The sequence below is a fragment of the Plectropomus leopardus genome, chromosome 17 (assembly GCF_026936395.1).
Source record: "Plectropomus leopardus strain MGB_pleo_1.0 chromosome 17, ASM2693639v1, whole genome shotgun sequence".
NCBI classification, from domain to species: Eukaryota; Metazoa; Chordata; class Actinopteri; order Perciformes; family Serranidae; genus Plectropomus; species Plectropomus leopardus.
In genome coordinates, this window is record NC_142192.1 from 6,104,943 (window position 1) to 6,125,131 (window position 20,189).

A 20,189-nucleotide genomic window follows, 5' to 3' on the forward strand; every position below is an offset into this window, starting at 1 on the left:
CTCTTTGTTGTCAAAATTATGAGGCCAAATCCCTGCAAAGGCAGAAAAAAGTGGAGTTATCAAGTTAAATGATTCAGACTTTGAGAGGATGTGACCAGCATCCTTGCTATCTCCAAATGAGATTGTCTTATGATCAAAGGGCTTGTCTGCAAAAATTGTTGGGGGGGGGGGGCTGATAAAGTAACCAAGTGGAAAATCCTACATTCACTACCTCAGGGTTTTTTTTTGGGTGTTTGGAGAGCTGCTGGAGTGTGCAATCTACACTCAGGACCATGCACAGACTCAACATTTGTATTCATAACTCTGAGTCACTATTAATTTGTTTGTATGAGAACCAAAGACTGGTCATATGAGGTCTTCAAAGTCAAAAAGTGTGAATATGGACATGACTTTTGTTCAGTTTTGCTTTGAAAAGACACATTCTCATCTGTTCTTGTGGTTTTCTGCTCTTGAGCTGTTTCCATCAGTCACAAGGGCCTGAGGTTGTGCCACATTACAGTACCAATGGGCTTATTAACCGTGATCTGTTTAACCTTGCCTCGCTGTTTGCTTCTGCTCTTATCTTTTTTGCAGCCTTTGCTGTGACAACTCAGCATTGTTTCATGTTGAAGTGGCAGCTTTGCTTTGTTGGTTTCAGACAGCGTGTGGGACTATTTCAGACTAGAGCATCTGTGAAATACTGATAATAAACAGCACACACTGTTCTGTGCAGGAGCTCTGACAAACATTGATGCAAAAACAGCACAGTTGCAAGCATAGTTTGTTTAAATTTAATCATGCTGCATTCATTTAGATCATATTTTTTCATAAATACCTTTATTTTGAAAGGCCAGTTTGATTTAAATACTCCTTTTTTGCTCTGTTAACTTCAGCATTGAGTGTTGTTAGGTCTCACAAGGACACATGCAGTGACCACACATACAATAGTCACACAAAGACCCACAGCTGTCATATAGATGCCTGATTTGTGTATTATTCTAAATCCCCCATAACACTCTGTGTTACCTATTAAATCCAGCCTCATTAAGCCTGACAGCCCTCTTAACCAAGCAGCAGCTTTCTCTGCTGTCATCTCAAACAACGAGCTCCTCACGCACATGCAGACAATAAGCACCCCACTACAGCAGCAGCAGGGTGTCACATGCAGAATAAAACTGGCTCACCTTAGCAGCGATGAAGCGTTATATCCGCAGAGGCTTCGGCTCCAGCCTTTACTGAGCAGACCGCTGTTTGCGGAGGGATGCGCGGTTTGCAATGTTTATATCACCGCTTCTCCTGCTGCTGCTGCTGTTGCCATGGTTATTCATCCAGAGCCTGTATGTTCTGCAGTCCCCCCCTCCTCTCTCTCTCTCTCTCTCTCTCTCTCCTGACGGGGTTTTCAATTTGGGAAAGTGCAGCAGCGTCTGTCGCGGAATCTGCTGTTTATCCTCCGGGCCCGCCCCGCGTTTTGCACACAATACATAGAGACTGTGGGTAGTTTCATAAGCTGAATATTAATAGTCAGCACCGGTCAGTGTTTGTGTGTGTGTGTGTGTGTGTGTGTGTGTGACTGCATGTGTGTGTCCTGGTGCTGCACTATAGTGTGCGTCCAGCGGACGAGCTGACGTCACAACCTGCCCTCTAAAAGCGTGCAGTCAGAAATGACCATGCCCAGAAAGGATGAGTGTTATTGGCAAAACATCAATGCAATAAATGCGGGTGTCACGTGACTTGGATGCAAGTCATGAGTACATGTACATGAGGCAAAAATAAACTTTTTTGACTATGCAGTCTCACACAGTCACAAAAAAGTGGCTACATTAACTTTGTTCAGAGAAGAAATCAATAAAATTTGTGAAACAAAAAAATTGGCTTTCTATGTTTCTCACATTAGGCTACATTTTTCTTATTTTGCCAGTAGGTTCAAACTATACATTGATTAAGTTTCAACAATGCTGTAGTTAAGCTGTTGTTGGTTTAAGCACAAAAAAACACTTGGATATGGTTTGGAAAACATTTTGGCTTAAAATACCTGTTTTGATGATGCCGTTATGGCTGGAGAAGCCTTCAAAGCCTTATTAAAAACCAGACGCTTTTCATGGCACAATACTGGCTGGAAATACAGTGATTTCTCTGAAAAAAAAAAAAAAAAACGTTTTGTGGCTATGTCCTGGCAGGAAATGCGGTGATGTCTTGTATTACTATCCCAGTGCAAAAATATGCTGGAAACACAGCCTTGACGCACTAAAAAACAAACGGTGTTGTTACTTGTTAGTCTCAAATGGTGGTCTGCAGCTTGACAGGCATCTCGCCCAGGTGATACACCATCTACCATACCACTTTCTGATGACAAAGTCAGCTCATATACTACCTTGCGTATAAAATGTTCAAATGTAACATATCCGTGGTTTGCAGAAACGTACAATAGCAACATTTTCTACTGGCGACTGAAGTGAAAGAACTTCAACCATTATTTTCTGACTTGCCTTTTATTCCAGTCTCTATCTTTTTGTCCATGGGAACACCACAGAAAAAGACCGATGTTGCAAGTTACACTAATTGTATCTATCTACAATGTCACAAAATGAGACTATTTCCAAAAATCATAAAGACTTCTGTGTGTCAAGGGGTTTGTTCGAATTTAAAATGAAAATTTGTTTGGCAATAAGCACCACTCAAACACAATCAAGAGCAATCAGCCAATGTGAGCCTAGGGACCTTAAACCTGCATTCATTGATTTATTTGGCTTCTTAAGGACCAGCTGTAACACAGCAGACATGTGATCACCATATGATATTTATTTGGCAAAGGAATTAGCAAGCCATTGTTGTTTGCATATCCAACAGATACAGCCTAATGAACTTTGTTCTTTTTACCTTGCTGTGTTGTCAAATATTATAAAATTTAATTTCAATATGTACTATTTACAATATTTACTCCTCCTAGTTACCAGTTAATGGGTGTTGGTCTATCGAAAGCAAAACTACCCAAAACTGATACCCCTACCAGGTAGTATTTCCGCATAGGAAAAAAAAGAGGGCTACACATTGCACAGTGGAAGGAGCAAAGAGTTAAAAGGTGCCCGACAACTCCATCTTGCCCCTGGGCATCCTGGCAGGTTAATCCAGCCATGCTAAAAGTACAATGAAATCTTGTGTTGTGTTGTCCACTGTAAATATTTATTTTAAGTCATCAAATATGAAGTCAAACATATCTAATGTAGATTTTGTTCTTGGAGACACAGCACATGAGCAAAGTAACAATGGGTAGACAACCACTAACCAGCTCTGCATTGTTTGTTCCTGGCAGTCAGGTACTGCAATTAAAATGCCATCTGTCCTGGTTAAACAACTCCTCACAGACTAATCACTCCTCAGATAAGGGGGAGGAGAGGGTTATGTAACTACAAGTGAATAAAAATGTCCACGGCCCATAAGCTGTTGGCGTTGGTAACTGTTTGTTTTACAGTTACCAATAGGAAATGAGTTTTCTCCATTGGTGTCTTTGGGGTTTTTTCTCTTTCTGATGCACCAAGTTCACCCATGCACAATGACTGCTTCCCTCCTCTGTTCCCAGCTTCACCTTCCTCCTTAAAAACCCAAAGTCAATTGCTGCTTTTCTCTCATGGCATTCTGCCATAAGCTCCAAGCACTCCTGATTAAGAGAGAAGCGCCATCGATTTTTTTTTTTTGTCTGACGGTTGCCAGAGCCCAGATGACCAAACAATCTGAGGGGGAAAAAACTGGCAAAAATTTCAGAGGTTACACAGCAAGGACACTAATTTTTACACAGTCTAATATCAAACTCAGATGATTATTTCTGGTCTATAAAAATAAGGCCGCAGAGGATAACACTGATTGCTGTGGTTTTAGCCGCATTTTAGCTGCATTTTGCTTTTGATTTCATTTGGCAGAGAACTGGTGATGTAATGTCTTGTCCAAATATGGTCACTCCTGGCTCCAAAAATCCAGAATCATGAAAGCAAAAATGCCAAACTTGAGGCGTCATAATCCAAAAACCTTCACGATGGCATCATGATGGCTCTTTAATTTTATACAGTCTGTGGGATTAACTAAATTTATTTAAAATAAATAAATAAATAAAAAAAGAAGTTTTGGGGGTAACATACTTGTGTCCTTTTGCCTTTTTTTTGTAACGTATGAAACGTATTGAAAAACATATTAGTGAAGAGTATTTGATGCTACAAAAAAAAAAAAAAACCCATAAAAATCAATGTTGCTGCTGATCATGGACATATCCTAGGCTGTGATTTTCAAAAAAAATATAATCTACTTAGCATTTAGTTTACTAAAAAACAACTGATGTTGGTTAAAAAAATAAACTCAGTGAAAGTAGAAAATCATGTTAATTTGCAATATTTTTTTATTGCCTGATTCTGAAAAGCGTATTTTGTGCACAGAGCAGTGTGAGTGTGAGTATTTGACATTACACAACAGCAAAAAATAACTTTAAATAATACATGTTGCTGCTAATCATTGACATATCCTAGGCTGTGATAATCAAAAAAAACTCTGCCTAGTATGTAGTATATTGAAAATAATTACTTTTTGTTTCATCTAAATCATAGAGGCATCCTGACAAAAACCTGGCATCTAAAGGGTTAAAATTCTGAAAATTAATTCATATTTGATATTTATGATTAGAACTGATGTTAGAAAAACAATCTCAATCAAAGTAGAATATATAGATAATATTTCTTAAAGCTTACTCTTGAACAAGTGCATTTTGTGTGCAGAGTGATACGAGTGTGTCTAATATTAAAGCGTGCCCCAAGGGTTAAATTAATTAATAATTTTATAAATAAATCCTCACTGGTACACGTATTTTCATTGTAACCTCTTATAAAATAAATCTACACCCACCACAATGGACACGGCAGAGCTATTAGTGATTCCAAAACCTACCAGGGTGCAAAGTTGTCACCTTTACATACATTTTGATGGACAACAGCTTCATATTGTAGCTTTGTAACCTTAACACTCCTGTTTTAACATTTCCTGCACATTTCCTGACTGGAGGACCTTGGCGTATGTGACTGCAGGTCACAAGTGTACAAGTCATGGGGCCTGCCGCGTGGATGAATAATCACAAACTGTTTTCTCTTTTTGCCTGCTGCCCGCACTGTCTGCCTGCTCTCTCATTGAGAGCATGAGCTCTCAATTATCTAGGCTGGACACATGATCTGTGTGCCAGATCTCTGAGGAGGCCCAGTCACTGGATCATGTTTTCCCTACAGCTCTCTCACACAACCATTGTGGTAGAGCTGCAAAAAAACAATCAATTCATGCAATATGATACAGCAACAAATGTTTTAGCCTTGACCTTTATATTACTGGTTGTAGTAAATTACAGAGTATCAGGTGACTGTGAGTTTACTGATCGCTGATATTATATCACATAGCAGAGACAGCAACTGGCAGCATCAATAAACCAATAATCCATTATATACTCGCAGCAAAACAGTTTGAGGAACACAAATATTGGAGAAATACTTACATTTTATGCTGTGGCATGCACCCTCATAAAAATATGTCCAAGTTAAAGTGATCATTATGCTCCTGGACAGCAGTTATTATCGCTGTTTCAGATCACAATTTGCCTTTCCTTTAAAACAGGTGTTGCAAAAATGTTTACATTCATGCTGTTACATTACATGAGAGTTCTGCATCCACAGGCAAAGAGCCTCCTTACAATGGCTGAGGGCTGACGAGTCTTTCTGGGATGAGACAGCCACATCTGTATGAAATGTCAAATTGTCGATTAAAGCAAATTAAATTTGTGAAAATGAAGAATGTTTTTTGATTTGGCCATATGTGATTTTCCTGTAAGTAATCAGTCTGTCCAAGCTCATTTTGGGCTCTCAGTTCTTCTAAAGCTCAGTAAAAGTCATAGATCAAACCAATGGCGCCCACTAGAATTTTTTCATAAGTGTGGCTGGAGGGGGCTGCTAAATATCTTGGGTGGCACACCAAAACCAAAAATCATACGGGACTGTTTGCTATTTATGAGGTGGGAGGGCATGGTGCAAAATAGGGTAGGCATGTCAAATATGTTTTAAGCACTGAGGAGGGACTCAGTAATTTGACTTAAGCAAGGGACATATCACTTTAAATGCTTGTATTTTCTCTTTATTTTAAATTCCGCCTGAACCCTAAAACCCACCAGCTAGTTTTAAACCCACCAGCAAGTTTTTCAACTTTTAAACTCCTAAGATTTTCAACTTTGTAAATTCATTTCTAAAAAAAGACTGTACATATGTCATAAGAAAAAAACTATGCATTTCCTGTCTCATCCCAACTCATAAAATATTGCTTTTTCATGGGCTTTCACATCTGCATATGACGCGCTGGGTATCCTCCTACATCTGTTGTTGGCCCACTGGCAACAATAGTTTCCATGATTGTGCATGATTGTCATTTTACACCATACTTAAAGTATATGTGAGTAGAAACCTTAGCTAACACTTTAAAGCATTCCAGTATACTGACATTGCTAACATTATTTTATAATATGAGACATCATAAATGCATAAATATGGCAAAAAAGTTAATGTTTGTTCATTGGTAAGAAACTTTTTTATTAAGTTAAATATTAAACATCAATTTTTGACCACGTGTGACATGTATTAATGTTAACATGCTGTTCATGTAGAGTAACTTATTATATATATTAAAAAAATCGAAAATACATTATATAATAATTAAAATATATAAAAAATAAAGCGGCCGTGAGAGCAGGCTGATGTTTCATACGGAGATAAAAAAAATAATTTTCCTTAATTGTGTAACTTTATTGATTTTCCATTACACATGTACATTTTATAGTGGCTTTAAGATGTTGCAATTTAGATGATATAAGTACTAATGTTGGTCTCCATTTACTTTTGCAAGGGGGGACAACGATGTATCTGGGTGGCCATGGCCCCCTCTTGGGAGCACCCCTGGATCAAACGCCACAGAATCAATTACATAACACCCAGGATCCAAACAGCATGTCTTTCCAGAGGCCCTCCTGGTAATAACAAGGCTTTCCTCATGTCAACACTACGTGCTAACAGGTATTCTTCACCTCCACTGATGAGTACACGTGATTCTGAAATCCACATTTCATCACTCTGTGGCTGCTTCTTCCAGATCTTGACGATAATTATTAAGAGAATTACATACAGGCATACGTGTCATTAGGAGGCACCATAAAGAGCAGAAGCGGGGGGGGTTGTTACACATAGAGGCCCCTGGGCTCCTGCATCTTTTTAAGTGTTGGTAATAAAATGTAGCCACAACCTCCTGAAGCACTCCTGGCCAATGGGAACTCACTGAACAAATTTTTATGTGGTCCTCTGAAAATGTTTGAGCATCCCCCTGCAACGCTCCTCTCTGTCAGTCCTCAACATGTGCAGGTAGGACTGACTTCATGTCCGTGGCTCCTTCTGCTCCTGCATCTCACCTCTGTTCCTCGCTGCTGAGCCCTGACTGCGTCCCGTCCAGGAGTGGAGTGAAACCATGGCCTTCCACAGCTCTGGTTTGAAGAGGTAAACCATCTTTCAGCATCAGCAACCTTTTGTCTTTGAGTTTTTTGCGTAATTTCCATAATAATGAAAGCCCATTTCACACTGGGGGTGCACCGATAATCTATTTTTAATCTTCATGTAGGAAGAGGAAACATTTTGGTCTGTGCAGCCTGGAGTGCAGTAAGATCTGTAGTTTTGTATAGATTAAAGAATCTGGCCTTTTGCCTTTTAATCTGGCTCACACACGCAAACATGCAGCCCATCTCCACTGCAGGACATTTCACAAGCAAAACGGTCTTTAGCTTCAGTGTTTCCATTCACTTTGTTAGGAAACAGCCTGAATGAATTAACATCTCATTAACGCCTACCGCAGCATCATGTGTAAGAACATTTTCACACATCTATTTGCTCAAAGTCTGTCTGTACATTTTTGTACCAAACAGTATTTTAGAAAAAGAAACAAATGCAAAAAAACCCCAACAAAAGACAGAGAGAAAGAAGAAAGGAAAGCAAAACAAAAAACTAACAAATGAATGACATGGAAAAATAATCTATGGAAAATTTTCCAGAATGTATCATACTTATTTGCTGACATTATGTACATTATTATTTTTTAAGCATTTTTTCTTTCACTTTTCCTTTTTCTTGTCTTTTTTGTGCTATTTTTTTCTGTCAATTGGTTCAAGTTGCTTATAACCTTTTTTTCATATATTTTTTTTTATTATAAGCCATTTTGCTCAAGTTTCAAAAAGAAAAAGAAAGTAAAATTAAAAACAGACAAGTAAATGTCGTTCTCTAACATAATTTTAAATATTAAATCATGAAAATTATAAAAATCATTTTTCCCTAGCTTTTTAAAAATAATTTTCTAAATCTACTAATTTCTTGCAATCAGTGTAACATTTATTATCAAGTTGCTCATTGCCTTTTTTTTGTTTTTCCTGTGTTTCTGAAAGAAATCAAAGGTTTCAATACTTGTAAAAGGGATCTGAAAGCAGCACAAGAAAAGGGTTATCACTCCAAGTTTCATAGGGTTAATATTACTGAATTGTACCGCTGATTGCTTTGTGCTCAACAGAGATCCATTTTGGGGTAATTAAGACAAACGAGAGCGCAGAAATCGTGCCAGGAGTTTTGGCTGTGCTCTCAGCACTCCTGGAGCACCTAAGGGACATCACAGCATGGGTGGCGGCAGAGGGAAAGTCCCATCAAACATTGATGAATGTCAGGAATGAAAGTAGATGACATGTCATTACCTAATTGACTTGACTGATTGATTTCATGACAGGATACTTACTGGAATATATTTGGGAATTTTTGCAAGAATTTGACTAAATACAGTTTGTCTCTTGTGTGAAACCATAAAACACAACCTTTAATCTTGCAGGATGTGGATTACACATACTTATAATTACAGCAAATGTAATATGGGTGCATGACTGACAGTATTTCATGTTAGTATGATGGTAGGAAATATGTAAGAAGCAGTGTGTGCAGCTTAAAGCCTACATTAAGACAGCTGTCAACTCCAAATCCTTCAATCTTCAAATGGCTTTTCATGTCATTACCTACAGTAAAAACTTCCCCCTCAGGATCTGTTCGCCTGCGTTCCCAAAAAACCTTCAAGCAGCAAATTGTTTTTGGGAGGTTGTCGCTGTATTAGCTTAAATGTGCGCACAGATGTCACCTGAAAAGAATTCATTTTGTACAAAAGGAACAGCCTTTGTTGATTGTCTTTGCTTTGCAGTTGGTATATGCGGAGCTACAAGTGGGCGACTAAAAACTGTAAGAAGTGGGAAGCTTAAACATTCAGAGATCCCCTCACTTTTCTTGTGCTTAATCAGACACCTTTTCCCAAGTATTTCCATCTTTGAACCCTGAGAAAATTGGTTTTATTTCTTTTAAAAACATGGTGAAAAAAAGGCAATGTGCAATTTGGCAAGAAATGTCCTGCAAATTATAATAAATTAGTAGATTTATTATTTTATTTTATTTTTTGTAATATTCTTGGGAAAATGTCAAGAAAAAATATAGATATATATTTTATTTAAAACATTTTTTCAAGTTATTCTTTTTGTCTTGTTTTTTTTTTTTGTTTTTTTTTTTAAGTTTTCTTGTTGAGGGATAGATGACAAAATTGATACCACTCTCATATCACAACCAGCTGTTCCTTTCTAAATGATAAACACTGACCATGGCTTAGAGATCACACTAATAGTCTGAAGATCTTAAATGGCATTAATTTGCAATTAATTCTGGGTGTGTTAAGACAACTCAAAAACATAGTTGAAATTGTATCAAACCAAGAAGAAAAAAATCGCCTTTTAGAAGAATTCAGCACTTACAAGGTCATTTTAAAACTCGGTGCAGAGTTTGACAAAAAAAAAAGAAAAGAAAAGCTTGCATTAGCATAAAATCTCAATGCAGAGCAGACCTGTGGCAGAGCTGAGAGGCTGTGGCTTCTTAATGTGGCAGGGCTCACTGCGCTCATCTGTCAGGCTCTGGAGTTCAAAGTGAAACCACTGATGATGTCCTCACTTCTGTACATGTCCTAAAGGTTACTGCACTTTTAAAACTTTTTCCCATATATTGTAAGAAAACTAGAAATCATGGGCTATGTTTTTCTCTTCCGCTGGTCAGCAGGTGCTAGTGGTTCAGAGTTAGCCTGAGGATATGGCTGGATAACTTTTAAAGGCCATGTCTGTGATGTTCAGTGCATTAATGGCAAACTGAACTCCTTTTTGCTATGAAAAGATCAAGTAGAGTAATGGCGTCCTGAGAAATTAGTAAAAAAAAGTTACAAGGAAATTATCTGAAAATTAGCACAAAAAAGAATAAGAAACAAACAGGAGTAGAAAAAAAAATTAAAATAAACCCCTAAAAGGTGAAAAAATGAAAAAAGTATACTTTTTCCTGAAACACTTACAATTATTATAATTATAAATATAATTTACTGTACATTTTTCCTATGTTTTATGTTCTCCTTAAAAAAAAAATTACAGGTCTTTTTTTCACTTTTTACTAGCTTCTTGCAACATTGTCAAGTTGCTCACTGCCATTTTTCCTCATGTTTTCAAAAGAAATCAAATTAATTTGCTCAACGTTTAACAGCTTGTAAAAGGCGTCTGAAAGCAGCACAATAAAAGTGATGTTGAACCATCCTTCAAAGGGTTAATATGTACAAAGGAATAGTTAATCCTAAAACAATGAACTGTAGCCAATATAGTAGCCTGTATGCTAGTCTAATCACCTCCCTATAGGTTTTCTATGGTCCCTGAAAAAGTTTTCTATCAGTGTTAAGGAGGGCAAAAAAACAATAGCATCAATTCAATCAGACCTCGACAGAGACTGAGTGAAAGACAGCAAAAAAGTTGAAAAATGTCTGAAATCTTATGAAAATTCATGTGCTGCATTATCCAAGTGTCTTACATCTTTTGTATCCATTGCTACACAAAGCAAGCTATACACGTATAATCCAAAAATGCCTTCATAAGCAATAGTTTAGCAAAAATAGTTAGAATTTCATTAAACCATCAATGGACACCAGACACTTTGAAATTGCTGCATAGGCATTTTTGGAAACGTTTTTTTGACATTTCATAATGTTTTTTGGCTGTCTTTCATTCAGACGCTGTCAAAAATCTGTTTACACATACACTAATTTTCTGGAGCCTGGCTCTCCTTTATGCCATTTAATTGAAATCTTTTTCTGGGACAACACAAGGCCTGTGGAGGTGAGAAACTTCTAAAATTTACATACTGGTATATGTTTTTGGGTGAACTATTCTTTTATGTAATATATATATATATATATATATATATATATATATATATATATATATATATATATATATATATATATATATATATATATATATATTTGTGGCTCCATGGGTGGATATTTTTACCTCTGCTAAGCTAAGCTAAATGTTTCCTGGCTGTCATCTTTAAAAGACAAAAAAGAGTGGTATTGTTATTCTCATCCAACCCTCGTCAAAAATGCCATCGAAAGTATTTTCCAAACTGTCAAACTATTCCTTGATATCCAGTGGCTTTAGATTTGAAGGGTTAACCATAGAAAACTTCTTCTTGTCACACCTCATCAGTGACTTGTAGCTGCACCCGTCTAGACCGTAGATGGATGGGCGTGAAAGGCAGACAGTCAGTCCCCCTGGTCCTCTGAAGATGCTCCTTTAACGTGAAGGGCAGAATGTTAGAGCCCAACACTTTTTCTGAAGAGACCTTGCTGACTAAGCCATTAGTCATTTCACTGGCAGCGCACTCACACACAAACACACAAACACACTCCTCAAGCACACACACATTTGCAAGAGAGTTCACACGCTGGAGATGGGTTACGCCCTCAGTAACACCATCCCTGCTTCATTCATATCTCAGATTGATGAGCTACAACCTTTGCCTTTGGAGAAGAGTCGGCACTGTCACGATCAGTCACTTTGATGGTGGCTTTGGGATTGCTGCAGAAAGATGTCACAACTCAGGACACAAAAGAAGCTCCAGAAGGAGAGTGTGCAAATGCTAGTGAAAGTGTGGATAAAATGTACCACTGCTTGCACATGTAGTGTTGCTGTCATTAATCATCCACCTTCTCCAGTATTTAAAGGAGCTTTATGCAATATTCAGAGCCTATCTATGATTAAGACATTATCTGCACACGGCTCTCAACATGGAAGTGACGGAGCCAAATGCTAGCAGTTAACAGTGCTAACAACAGGCTGCCAGATGTCAAGGGCTTGTGATTGGCTGGCAGGCAGCCCTTTGCAGCGAGTCAGGAAGTTGGGTGCTGGCTCAATGAGGCATCTTATAGATGTGAAACAGCTTGAGTTCTTCGAAGTCTTTGAACACCACCCTTGCTAAAAAAAAATGAGGAACTTTACCCCCTTTCATCGATCTCCTCAGAGACAGGACATTTGGTGTCAATGACCCTATTTTACTCTATCATGTTTACATGTCTACCCCATGCTTCTCTGTTTTTACTAACAGTCACTGGCTGAATTCCAGTTGGTAGATGAAGGGAAAACTCTGATTTTCAACCAGCTCTATCATCTCAGTGTCGGTAGTATGTGCAGATTTAAAGTGTTTGGCCCACCTTATGCTGCAAACACGTGGAGCTACCCGCTAATTTGTCCATGGAATTTGTTGTTTGTTTGCCTTCAAACACTACACAGACACCAAACACTGCAGCGCTGCAAACACTACCCGCGATGACAAGGAGCTGGTTGAAAATCGGCAAAGTTTCCCTTTAACTACCCTTATCTCCACTTTTCAGTAGCTGAGATGGACCTTCTGTGGTTGGTCGGCTCCTGACTCCCTGCTATATCAGCAAATTTTCCAGCTTTGTAGACAGTAAGTGAGGCAGAGGGAACACAGGCATAACCATCTGTTTTAACGCTTGCCTCTTTAAGTCCTCCCTATCCAAAAAGGTCAGCCTGCTCTGATTGATCACTGGTCACTCTTGGTGTCTTGGCACTGTCATTGCAGCCAGGGAGTGACTGTAACAGCACTGCAGCAGTTTCTATCTTTATATAGTAAAGTTGTGACATCACAACTTCACAGAAGTCCTGATGGTCCATTTATAGTAACAGATTCTGCACAGGGACTGTGTGCATTTTTTCTGTAGACTGAGCATATTTAGCTTTAAAGAACTAAATCTGACTCTGGACAATCATGGACCTTTAATATTTTAGCCATAGTTCACACTATGGTTAAAATATCAAACCAAATGAGCTAAATGAGCTGAGATTAGTCGTTTAGCTAAGTTTAACCCTTTGAAATCTGGACTGACGTCACTTTTCTTGTGATGCATTCAGATGCCTTTGAACCCTGATCCAATTGGTTTTGACTTCTTTTAGAAACAATGTAAAAAAAAATGCAATGAGCAACTTGGCAAGAAATGTTCCAGATATTGCAAGAAACTATTAGGTTTAGATCTTTTTTTTTTTTTTACACTAGGGAAAAAATGTCCAAAAACTCATTCAAATCATTATTATAAATGAAAATTATTTTAAAATACTTGTAAAGCACTTTCTGCCATGACATGTCCTGTTGTTGTTGTTTTTGTTTATTTAAATTACAATTTTTTGCTAATTTTCAGGTAATTTTGTTGTAATTTTTACTGTTATCTTGCTAACTTCTGGCCCATTTCTTCTTAAGCAACTAATTGCCTTCATTGCATATTTTTGAAAGAAATCAAGCCCATTTGTCCAGGTTTCAGAGGGTAAAACAACAATCCCAGGGCACGGATTTCAGAAAATTCTGAAAATGAATGAAAATTAATTGTTTACTGTAACTTGGTTAGTCTGTTGCTTAATCCCAGGGCACGGATTTCAGAAAATTCTGAAAATGAATGAAAATTAATTGTTTACTGTAACTTGGTTAGTCTGTTGCTTAATAGACCATCTGTCCCAGAATGCATCATAAACATGGCAGAAATAGCAGGGGTTTTCTGTCTTATACATGCATTATTCATTCAGACAAAACTGTTGTATCTCATCTTGAGTTCACTGTCATACACCGTTTACAGTCATCTCTTTTATCTTTTACTTGAATGCAAAGCAAACACAATTTGAAGACATGATGTTTTTCCATCTATTCATGTGCTCAGGAAGAACACAGAGGACACCAGCTAAGTGCTTTGTGTCATCCTCGAGGTGTTTTATTGATCCAGACACAAAGAAACTGTCAAAGAAGATAAGATGCATGGCTGAATACTGATTTTCTCTATCATTCCTGCACAGGAAGCAACCGTGGCGTCCATCGATGCTGGCGTGCTCACCTGTCTGCATGGCCCTACTGTCCCTCCTCCTCGCTCCAGCACTTGGACGTAAGTCACCCGCAGCGCAATGCACATAACAAAATCAGTGTACCATATGTTTGCATGAATGCCACCATCATTGTGAAACGGTTTGTCATGTAAACACAGACAAAGGCTAATGTTGACGTCCACGCGTTGACCGTTGCGAGGTCGTTCACTTTATCAGAACTCTCAAAGCAAAGGCCAGAAATAGCAGTCACACTGTGCTGCTCTGTGTTGTAGGATTAAATCAGATTAAATGTCCCCTCTGATAATAACAACAAGCCCTTTCTCCGCTGCTGTGCAGGGACACAGTAAACATGAACACACAGCGAGTGCCAGATACAGTAGGTGCGGTGCTCTCCCCAAACTCCCCTCATTATCACAGCGAGCACATGCAGCTGCACGTGAGACCTTAATTGCGGTTCATCTGCCGCTCATTGCACTAACGACTGGCTTTCTAAGCGTAATGCCGTGGCAAGCAGTAACTTTAACAACTTGAGGCCCACATGCACAGTCAGACAAGTGTTTAGTGGTGGTAAATATGGGATTATAAATACCGTCTCACCACTTGATCTCATTTCTCAGCAGTTATGCGGGATCTCCGAACGGCTTCCAGATGTGTTGTGTTCACACTGCTTGCTGTAAACGAGCTGACTCAGGTTATTGACTGCATGGGGAGGCCCTCTGGCTGTCAACATCCTTGTTTCATGGAGTTTTTCGAGAGGCTTTTCCCCTTCACACCAGCTACTTAGGGACAGCTCCCTCTTCTGACTCATCCCTGAAATTGATTTTACACTTTTAAAATGCCCCAGTGGCGGTTCATTCTTTTAGTTTTATAGCTATGATAAGTAGCTTTAGCTCGCTCTGTCAGCTGGTTGGTCAGTCTTTAGCAGCAACAGGTTTTGCCCCTAATAGGCTTAAATTTGGCATGAAGGTCAACAGGGTTCCCGCGGATCCTTAAAAAGTCTTAAAAGGCGCTGAATTTGTCAATCTAAAAATAAGGCCATAATTGGTATTAAAATGACTTAAATTCATCTTTCATAAGTCTTAAAAATTTTCAGAAATGGCAAGTAGGATTTTATTCATCTTTTTTCTTCTGACATTGCATTGTAAAATCTCAAAATAGTTGGTAACATCTATTTTTTTGTTAAATAATTTGATAAAATCCTCTTCTTAAACTTATCATTATGGGTATCCAAGCAGTGGAATCTCACATGCAGAGTGAAAAACAAAAAATTGCCAAGAAAATCAGACAGAATTGCCAGGTATTTCCCATTTCGATTGGTTGAACAAAAACATTTTTCATTGTCTTCCATGTGTGTCATTCTGACGAGGTTTTTTTTTCTTTCAACATTTGATGCAAATAATCTAACTTTTTCACAGGACCAAAGGCATGTCATGTTTTATGTCATATACTAAACATTTGGGCAAAATTAAATTGTCCTTCAATATAGGTTATTTGAAATGTTAAAATTCAATTCCAAGTGGCATTAAAAAATAGTCTTAAAACATCTTAAACCTTACTTACCTTAAGCTGCAGGAACCCTGGTCAAGTGTGGTTGAGTGTTAAAGTGTGTGTTTGCGTTCATGCTTATTAGCTAAAGGGGGATGTAGCAATAGGAGAATCCATAAGCTTGCATGGTCACAGATAATTGCAAATTTGTGCTTATTTAACCCTTCCAGGCATAGTGGTCAGTCTATTTAAAAGCCATTTTCTTGTATATGCGTGGGTTTTGATGCTGTAATTTCATAAAAGCCTGGAGAGTGGACCCTGATGCATCATGCTACACACTGCCACCCATTGGCCAGGTGTTGTAAGTGCATCACAAATCTCTCAAAACCAAGATGGCTGACAGAGTGCAAGAAATGTTTTGCAGCTCAGGAATATCCTGTCAGTCCTTCCACAGCAGGGGATCCTTTCAGGTAAATACAATTTGATAACATCAAGAAACATCTAAGGAGTCATAAAGTTTTTACATTTTACAGTACTGATTTTATGTTGGGAGGGAAAATTAATAATATGACCACTAAACTGAACATAATTCATTGCTGGCTATATTTCAGCTACAATTAATACTATTATTGCAGCTTTGTTGCTCTTGAAAATACTTGATCTGCAGTTACATTTTTGGATTTAAAGCATTTGATAGATGTTATTAGAAGCAGTTTCTGGAGAAAAAAAGAAAAAAGAAAAAGAAAAGAAAAAAGCATTTTTGTAATTTTGTTAAAATAAAATGTTTATTTAAAAAATACAAGAAGTTCAACAAGGGGACATTTGTGGGAGGAAGCCTGTTTGTTAAGGTTTCCAAGGGTTAACCATGAAATATGATCAGAAACTCATATTTCAGATTATTCCAACACCACATGAATGCAACCAAAGCTTACTGGGATTTCTGCTACTTACTACTTAAGGAACGACAAAGTTTTGGTCATTTCTGTAACAATAATTGAGCTCACGCAGCCAATCTACATACAAGTGAAATGCTGAACCAATGCATTAAAATGAATATTTAATTTTTTATTAATATAAACTTTTACAGTATTGGTAATGCAATGTGGGGCAGGTAGCAACAGCTGTCAAACATGCAGGTACTGTAACAGGGTCACTTTAAAACATGATACCATGTTTGACAGAAAACTCATAAGGTTGGATTCGAACATGCATTCACTCAAAAGAACCAATGAATTGGTTAGCCAATCACTGTTAAACATCTTCGGACCTGCAGAACTTGTACTAAGCAGGTGTTGACTCCTTATCCTGTTGACTCGAGGCTTTTCTGAATTCACGCATTACCATCCCTTTGTTCGCGGTATTGAAAAACTAGGCCAGTCTTTCATTTTCTACACGAGTGAAACAAAAACTCAGCCAACATAAAAGAATTGTTTTTTTTCGGCGCAAGAAACCATAACTATCACAGTTTAAATCAAATGGCTGCGTGATGAATTGCAGGTTGCCGTTTTCACCAAAGCAGACTCCTGTCTTGATAAATCATACACATAAATAAAAAGGGAAAGTGACTCAGCTGCCATATTGACCTTCTGAAATGTTTGGATGACATATGGCTGTGGACCCAGTCATGCAACAGCGGCTGCCACATAAATCAGCGTTATGTTTCCATCTCTGAGGACATATTTGGATCACAAGGAGTGTCTGAGCGGTCTGCATCATAAATCTCAAACAATGTTTTGATCAGTGTTTTTTGAATGTGTGAATGTGTTATGTACTGTAAAAGAAACTCTCATTAAAAATGCACCGCAGTACATCGTGATGCTAATCCGCTCTGACATTAAAGACCTTGCTTCTCCCTTGTGTTTGTCTCCTGGAATACTAAAACTGAATTAACTTGACCGATAATATATTACATTTCTTAACTTTCTTAACAGCACAGTGTTATAAGGATAACAAGATTATTGTTTTTTTTTCTTTGCTCCAACAGAACTGGATCTCAACCGATTGGATGGAGATACCGTCTGCCCACCAATGAGAAGCGGACAAGATGACCTTCCAGGTAAAAGTCAGCTTGTGTTTGAACAGAAGTAAAAGCAGCAGATGAAGCTGCTGTAAAACCACAAACCTCATAAATCTCTAAAAAAGAAAATAAACTATCTAAAGAAAGGCGGTGAGTTAAATTAGTTGATTAGGGTGGGCTGCCTCTTGCCTCAAAACACCTCTGGATTTCAAATGAGGCAAATAAAATGTTCCACTTGAGCTTTACGGAATTTGAGTCGGAACAATCTGAACTCAGCAAGAATGTAATTGCTCACCGCTGCTGTGTTTCAAACACATCTGCGCTCATGCTGTTTGGTGGTTTGAAAAAGTGACATGCTGTTGAATAGAAAAGTGTGATTTAACTCCTTAACTTTCCTCACTCAGTAAGAAGCAATGGAAAATGTTTTCTTTGCATTTTTTAAAAATAAAAACGTGTCCTTTAATAAATATATTATACATACATACATATATATATATATATATATATATATATATATATATATATATATATATATATATATATATATATAAAACAGAAAGTGAATATTTAAATTACAAACTATGTACTATTTTAATGCTTGTAATATGTTACACAGATTAAATTGTGACCATGGAATTGGTAATAATAATAATAATTAGTAATATTTGGTATTAACAGCATTGAATAGTCATCCTTTTTCAGAATTTCATAAAATTTGTATTGTATTACTACTGTTATTATAATCCATTTGGTTAAGCTTCAGACGGTAAAATATCATACCATATATATATATATATATATATATATATATATATATATGTATCCATGTATGAATGTATCAATCTAGTGAATGATCAGATTGCTTTTTTTTAATTTCTTAGCAAATAGTCAATTTTAATGAGATTAGATTAGCTTCACTTTTACCATTAAAGGCCAAATCAACTGTTTGTTTGAGCTTTTTAAATGAAATAAAAATGAATTGCCCTTATTAGATTTAATTTTTTTGTATAAATCTTAAACAATGGCTCAGTAAGACATCTGAAACTTTAGCATTTTAAATACATCTGCGGCTGCCTACCTTTGAAAATCCCACTCCGTAGAGCTTTTTTGTTACTTTTTTAAAGACACAGTGGCATCTAGTGGATTCTTTTTGCATAGCATATCTAAACTGAATGGTAGAGAAGGCTTTATGAAGTAGAGTTCAAGTTTAAGATATAGTGACTCAAAATGTGCTCTACCAAATGGTTGAGCAGGACATTGAAGGGTTTCCTTATTTTCGCAAAGGCTAATGTTAATGCCGTGCCTTTACTTATGTTATAACTATATCTGCTACTTCTGCCATTACTTTCTGTAATAAGAGCAAGAATTAAGATGTTTTTAGTGCAGCTGCTATATGTATTATATGTTATCTTCGTAGGTTTTGATCTGATCACACAGTTCCAGTTGGACGTGATCCCACTGAAAGGCGTGAGGAAGGTGGACGGCTCCACTTCCCACCAGGTGGCCTACCGCCTCGACAGAGAGGCCAACTTCCAAATTCCAACCATGTAAGTACAGTACAGAGGCTTTAAAAGAAAACTGATAAAAACACTCAGGCAGCAGTGGTCCTCTTGGTGCAGGTGTTGCATTATTACAGGTCTGCCGCAGATGTTCCTGCATGGCGAGCAGCATATAATTGGTGGAGAAAAAACATGTCTGGACGTATTTAGTGTCTCTTAGATACAAAGGCAGAGGAGAGGCTTTTCTGTGTTTGTGTGTGTATAAGTGGGGGATTGGAAAAGCATATTTCTTTAGGGCCTTTGGATCTGCAGGAAATGTGCTGTCAAAATATTTCACCATGCCTTTTCGGTAATGATTTATCTTCTGTTGTATGTACTCTTTTGAAGGTTTGGCGTGAACAAAGACAGCACTACCTTCCTGTCAACAATTTCCTAGTTTTTAATAAATGTTAGTTGTAGCAACATGGCCAGATCGACCTGCTTGGGGATCCCGGGGCAAAAATAAGTTGTAATATCCTAATCAGTTAAGCTTAAAATCAGTGAATCCTACATTTCCTATTATGCAACAGATCACATATTCTGGAAAAAATTTGATCTTGAAAAATGTTGGTAAAATGATTACGTCATTGTGCTAATTAGTGCTATTGGTTAGTTTCAGGCTAATGGTATGTTTCATCTTAAAAAAATAGTCCTATATGAAGTTGCTTATATCAAGTGAAAAACAACCTTTCTTATATGCAAATGATTTTTAATACAAGCATCATGTTATTTAATGAATTCATGTAAAAATGTCTTGAAACCAGCAGCAGGTGTGCCTGATGTGCCTGTACCACCTTAATCTAAAATTGGCACACCCACCCAAATCCTAGGAAATGATTTAACAACAAATTTT

General features: G+C 37.5%; 2 protein-coding genes across 2 annotated transcripts in view; one reads left to right on the top strand and one right to left on the bottom strand.

Moving 5' to 3' along the window:
* Window positions 1-1,314, bottom strand: part of fam135b (family with sequence similarity 135 member B) — a 64,460-nt gene extending 63,146 nt beyond the window's left edge. The window contains exon 1 of the mRNA XM_042507153.2: window positions 1,164-1,314. The gene's annotated coding sequence lies outside the window, so the exon portion shown is untranslated. The remainder of the gene's footprint in view (window positions 1-1,163) is intronic.
* Window positions 1,315-16,194: 14,880 nt separating this feature from the next.
* The window catches only part of col9a1c (collagen, type IX, alpha 1c), a 31,139-nt gene continuing 27,144 nt past the window's right edge, over window positions 16,195-20,189 (top strand). The window contains exons 1-3 of the mRNA XM_088090209.1: window positions 16,195-16,251; window positions 17,766-17,837; window positions 19,216-19,345. Of these exons, the coding sequence (XP_087946335.1) occupies window positions 17,810-17,837; window positions 19,216-19,345 (158 nt within the window). The 5' untranslated portion in view covers window positions 16,195-16,251; window positions 17,766-17,809. The remainder of the gene's footprint in view (window positions 16,252-17,765; window positions 17,838-19,215; window positions 19,346-20,189) is intronic.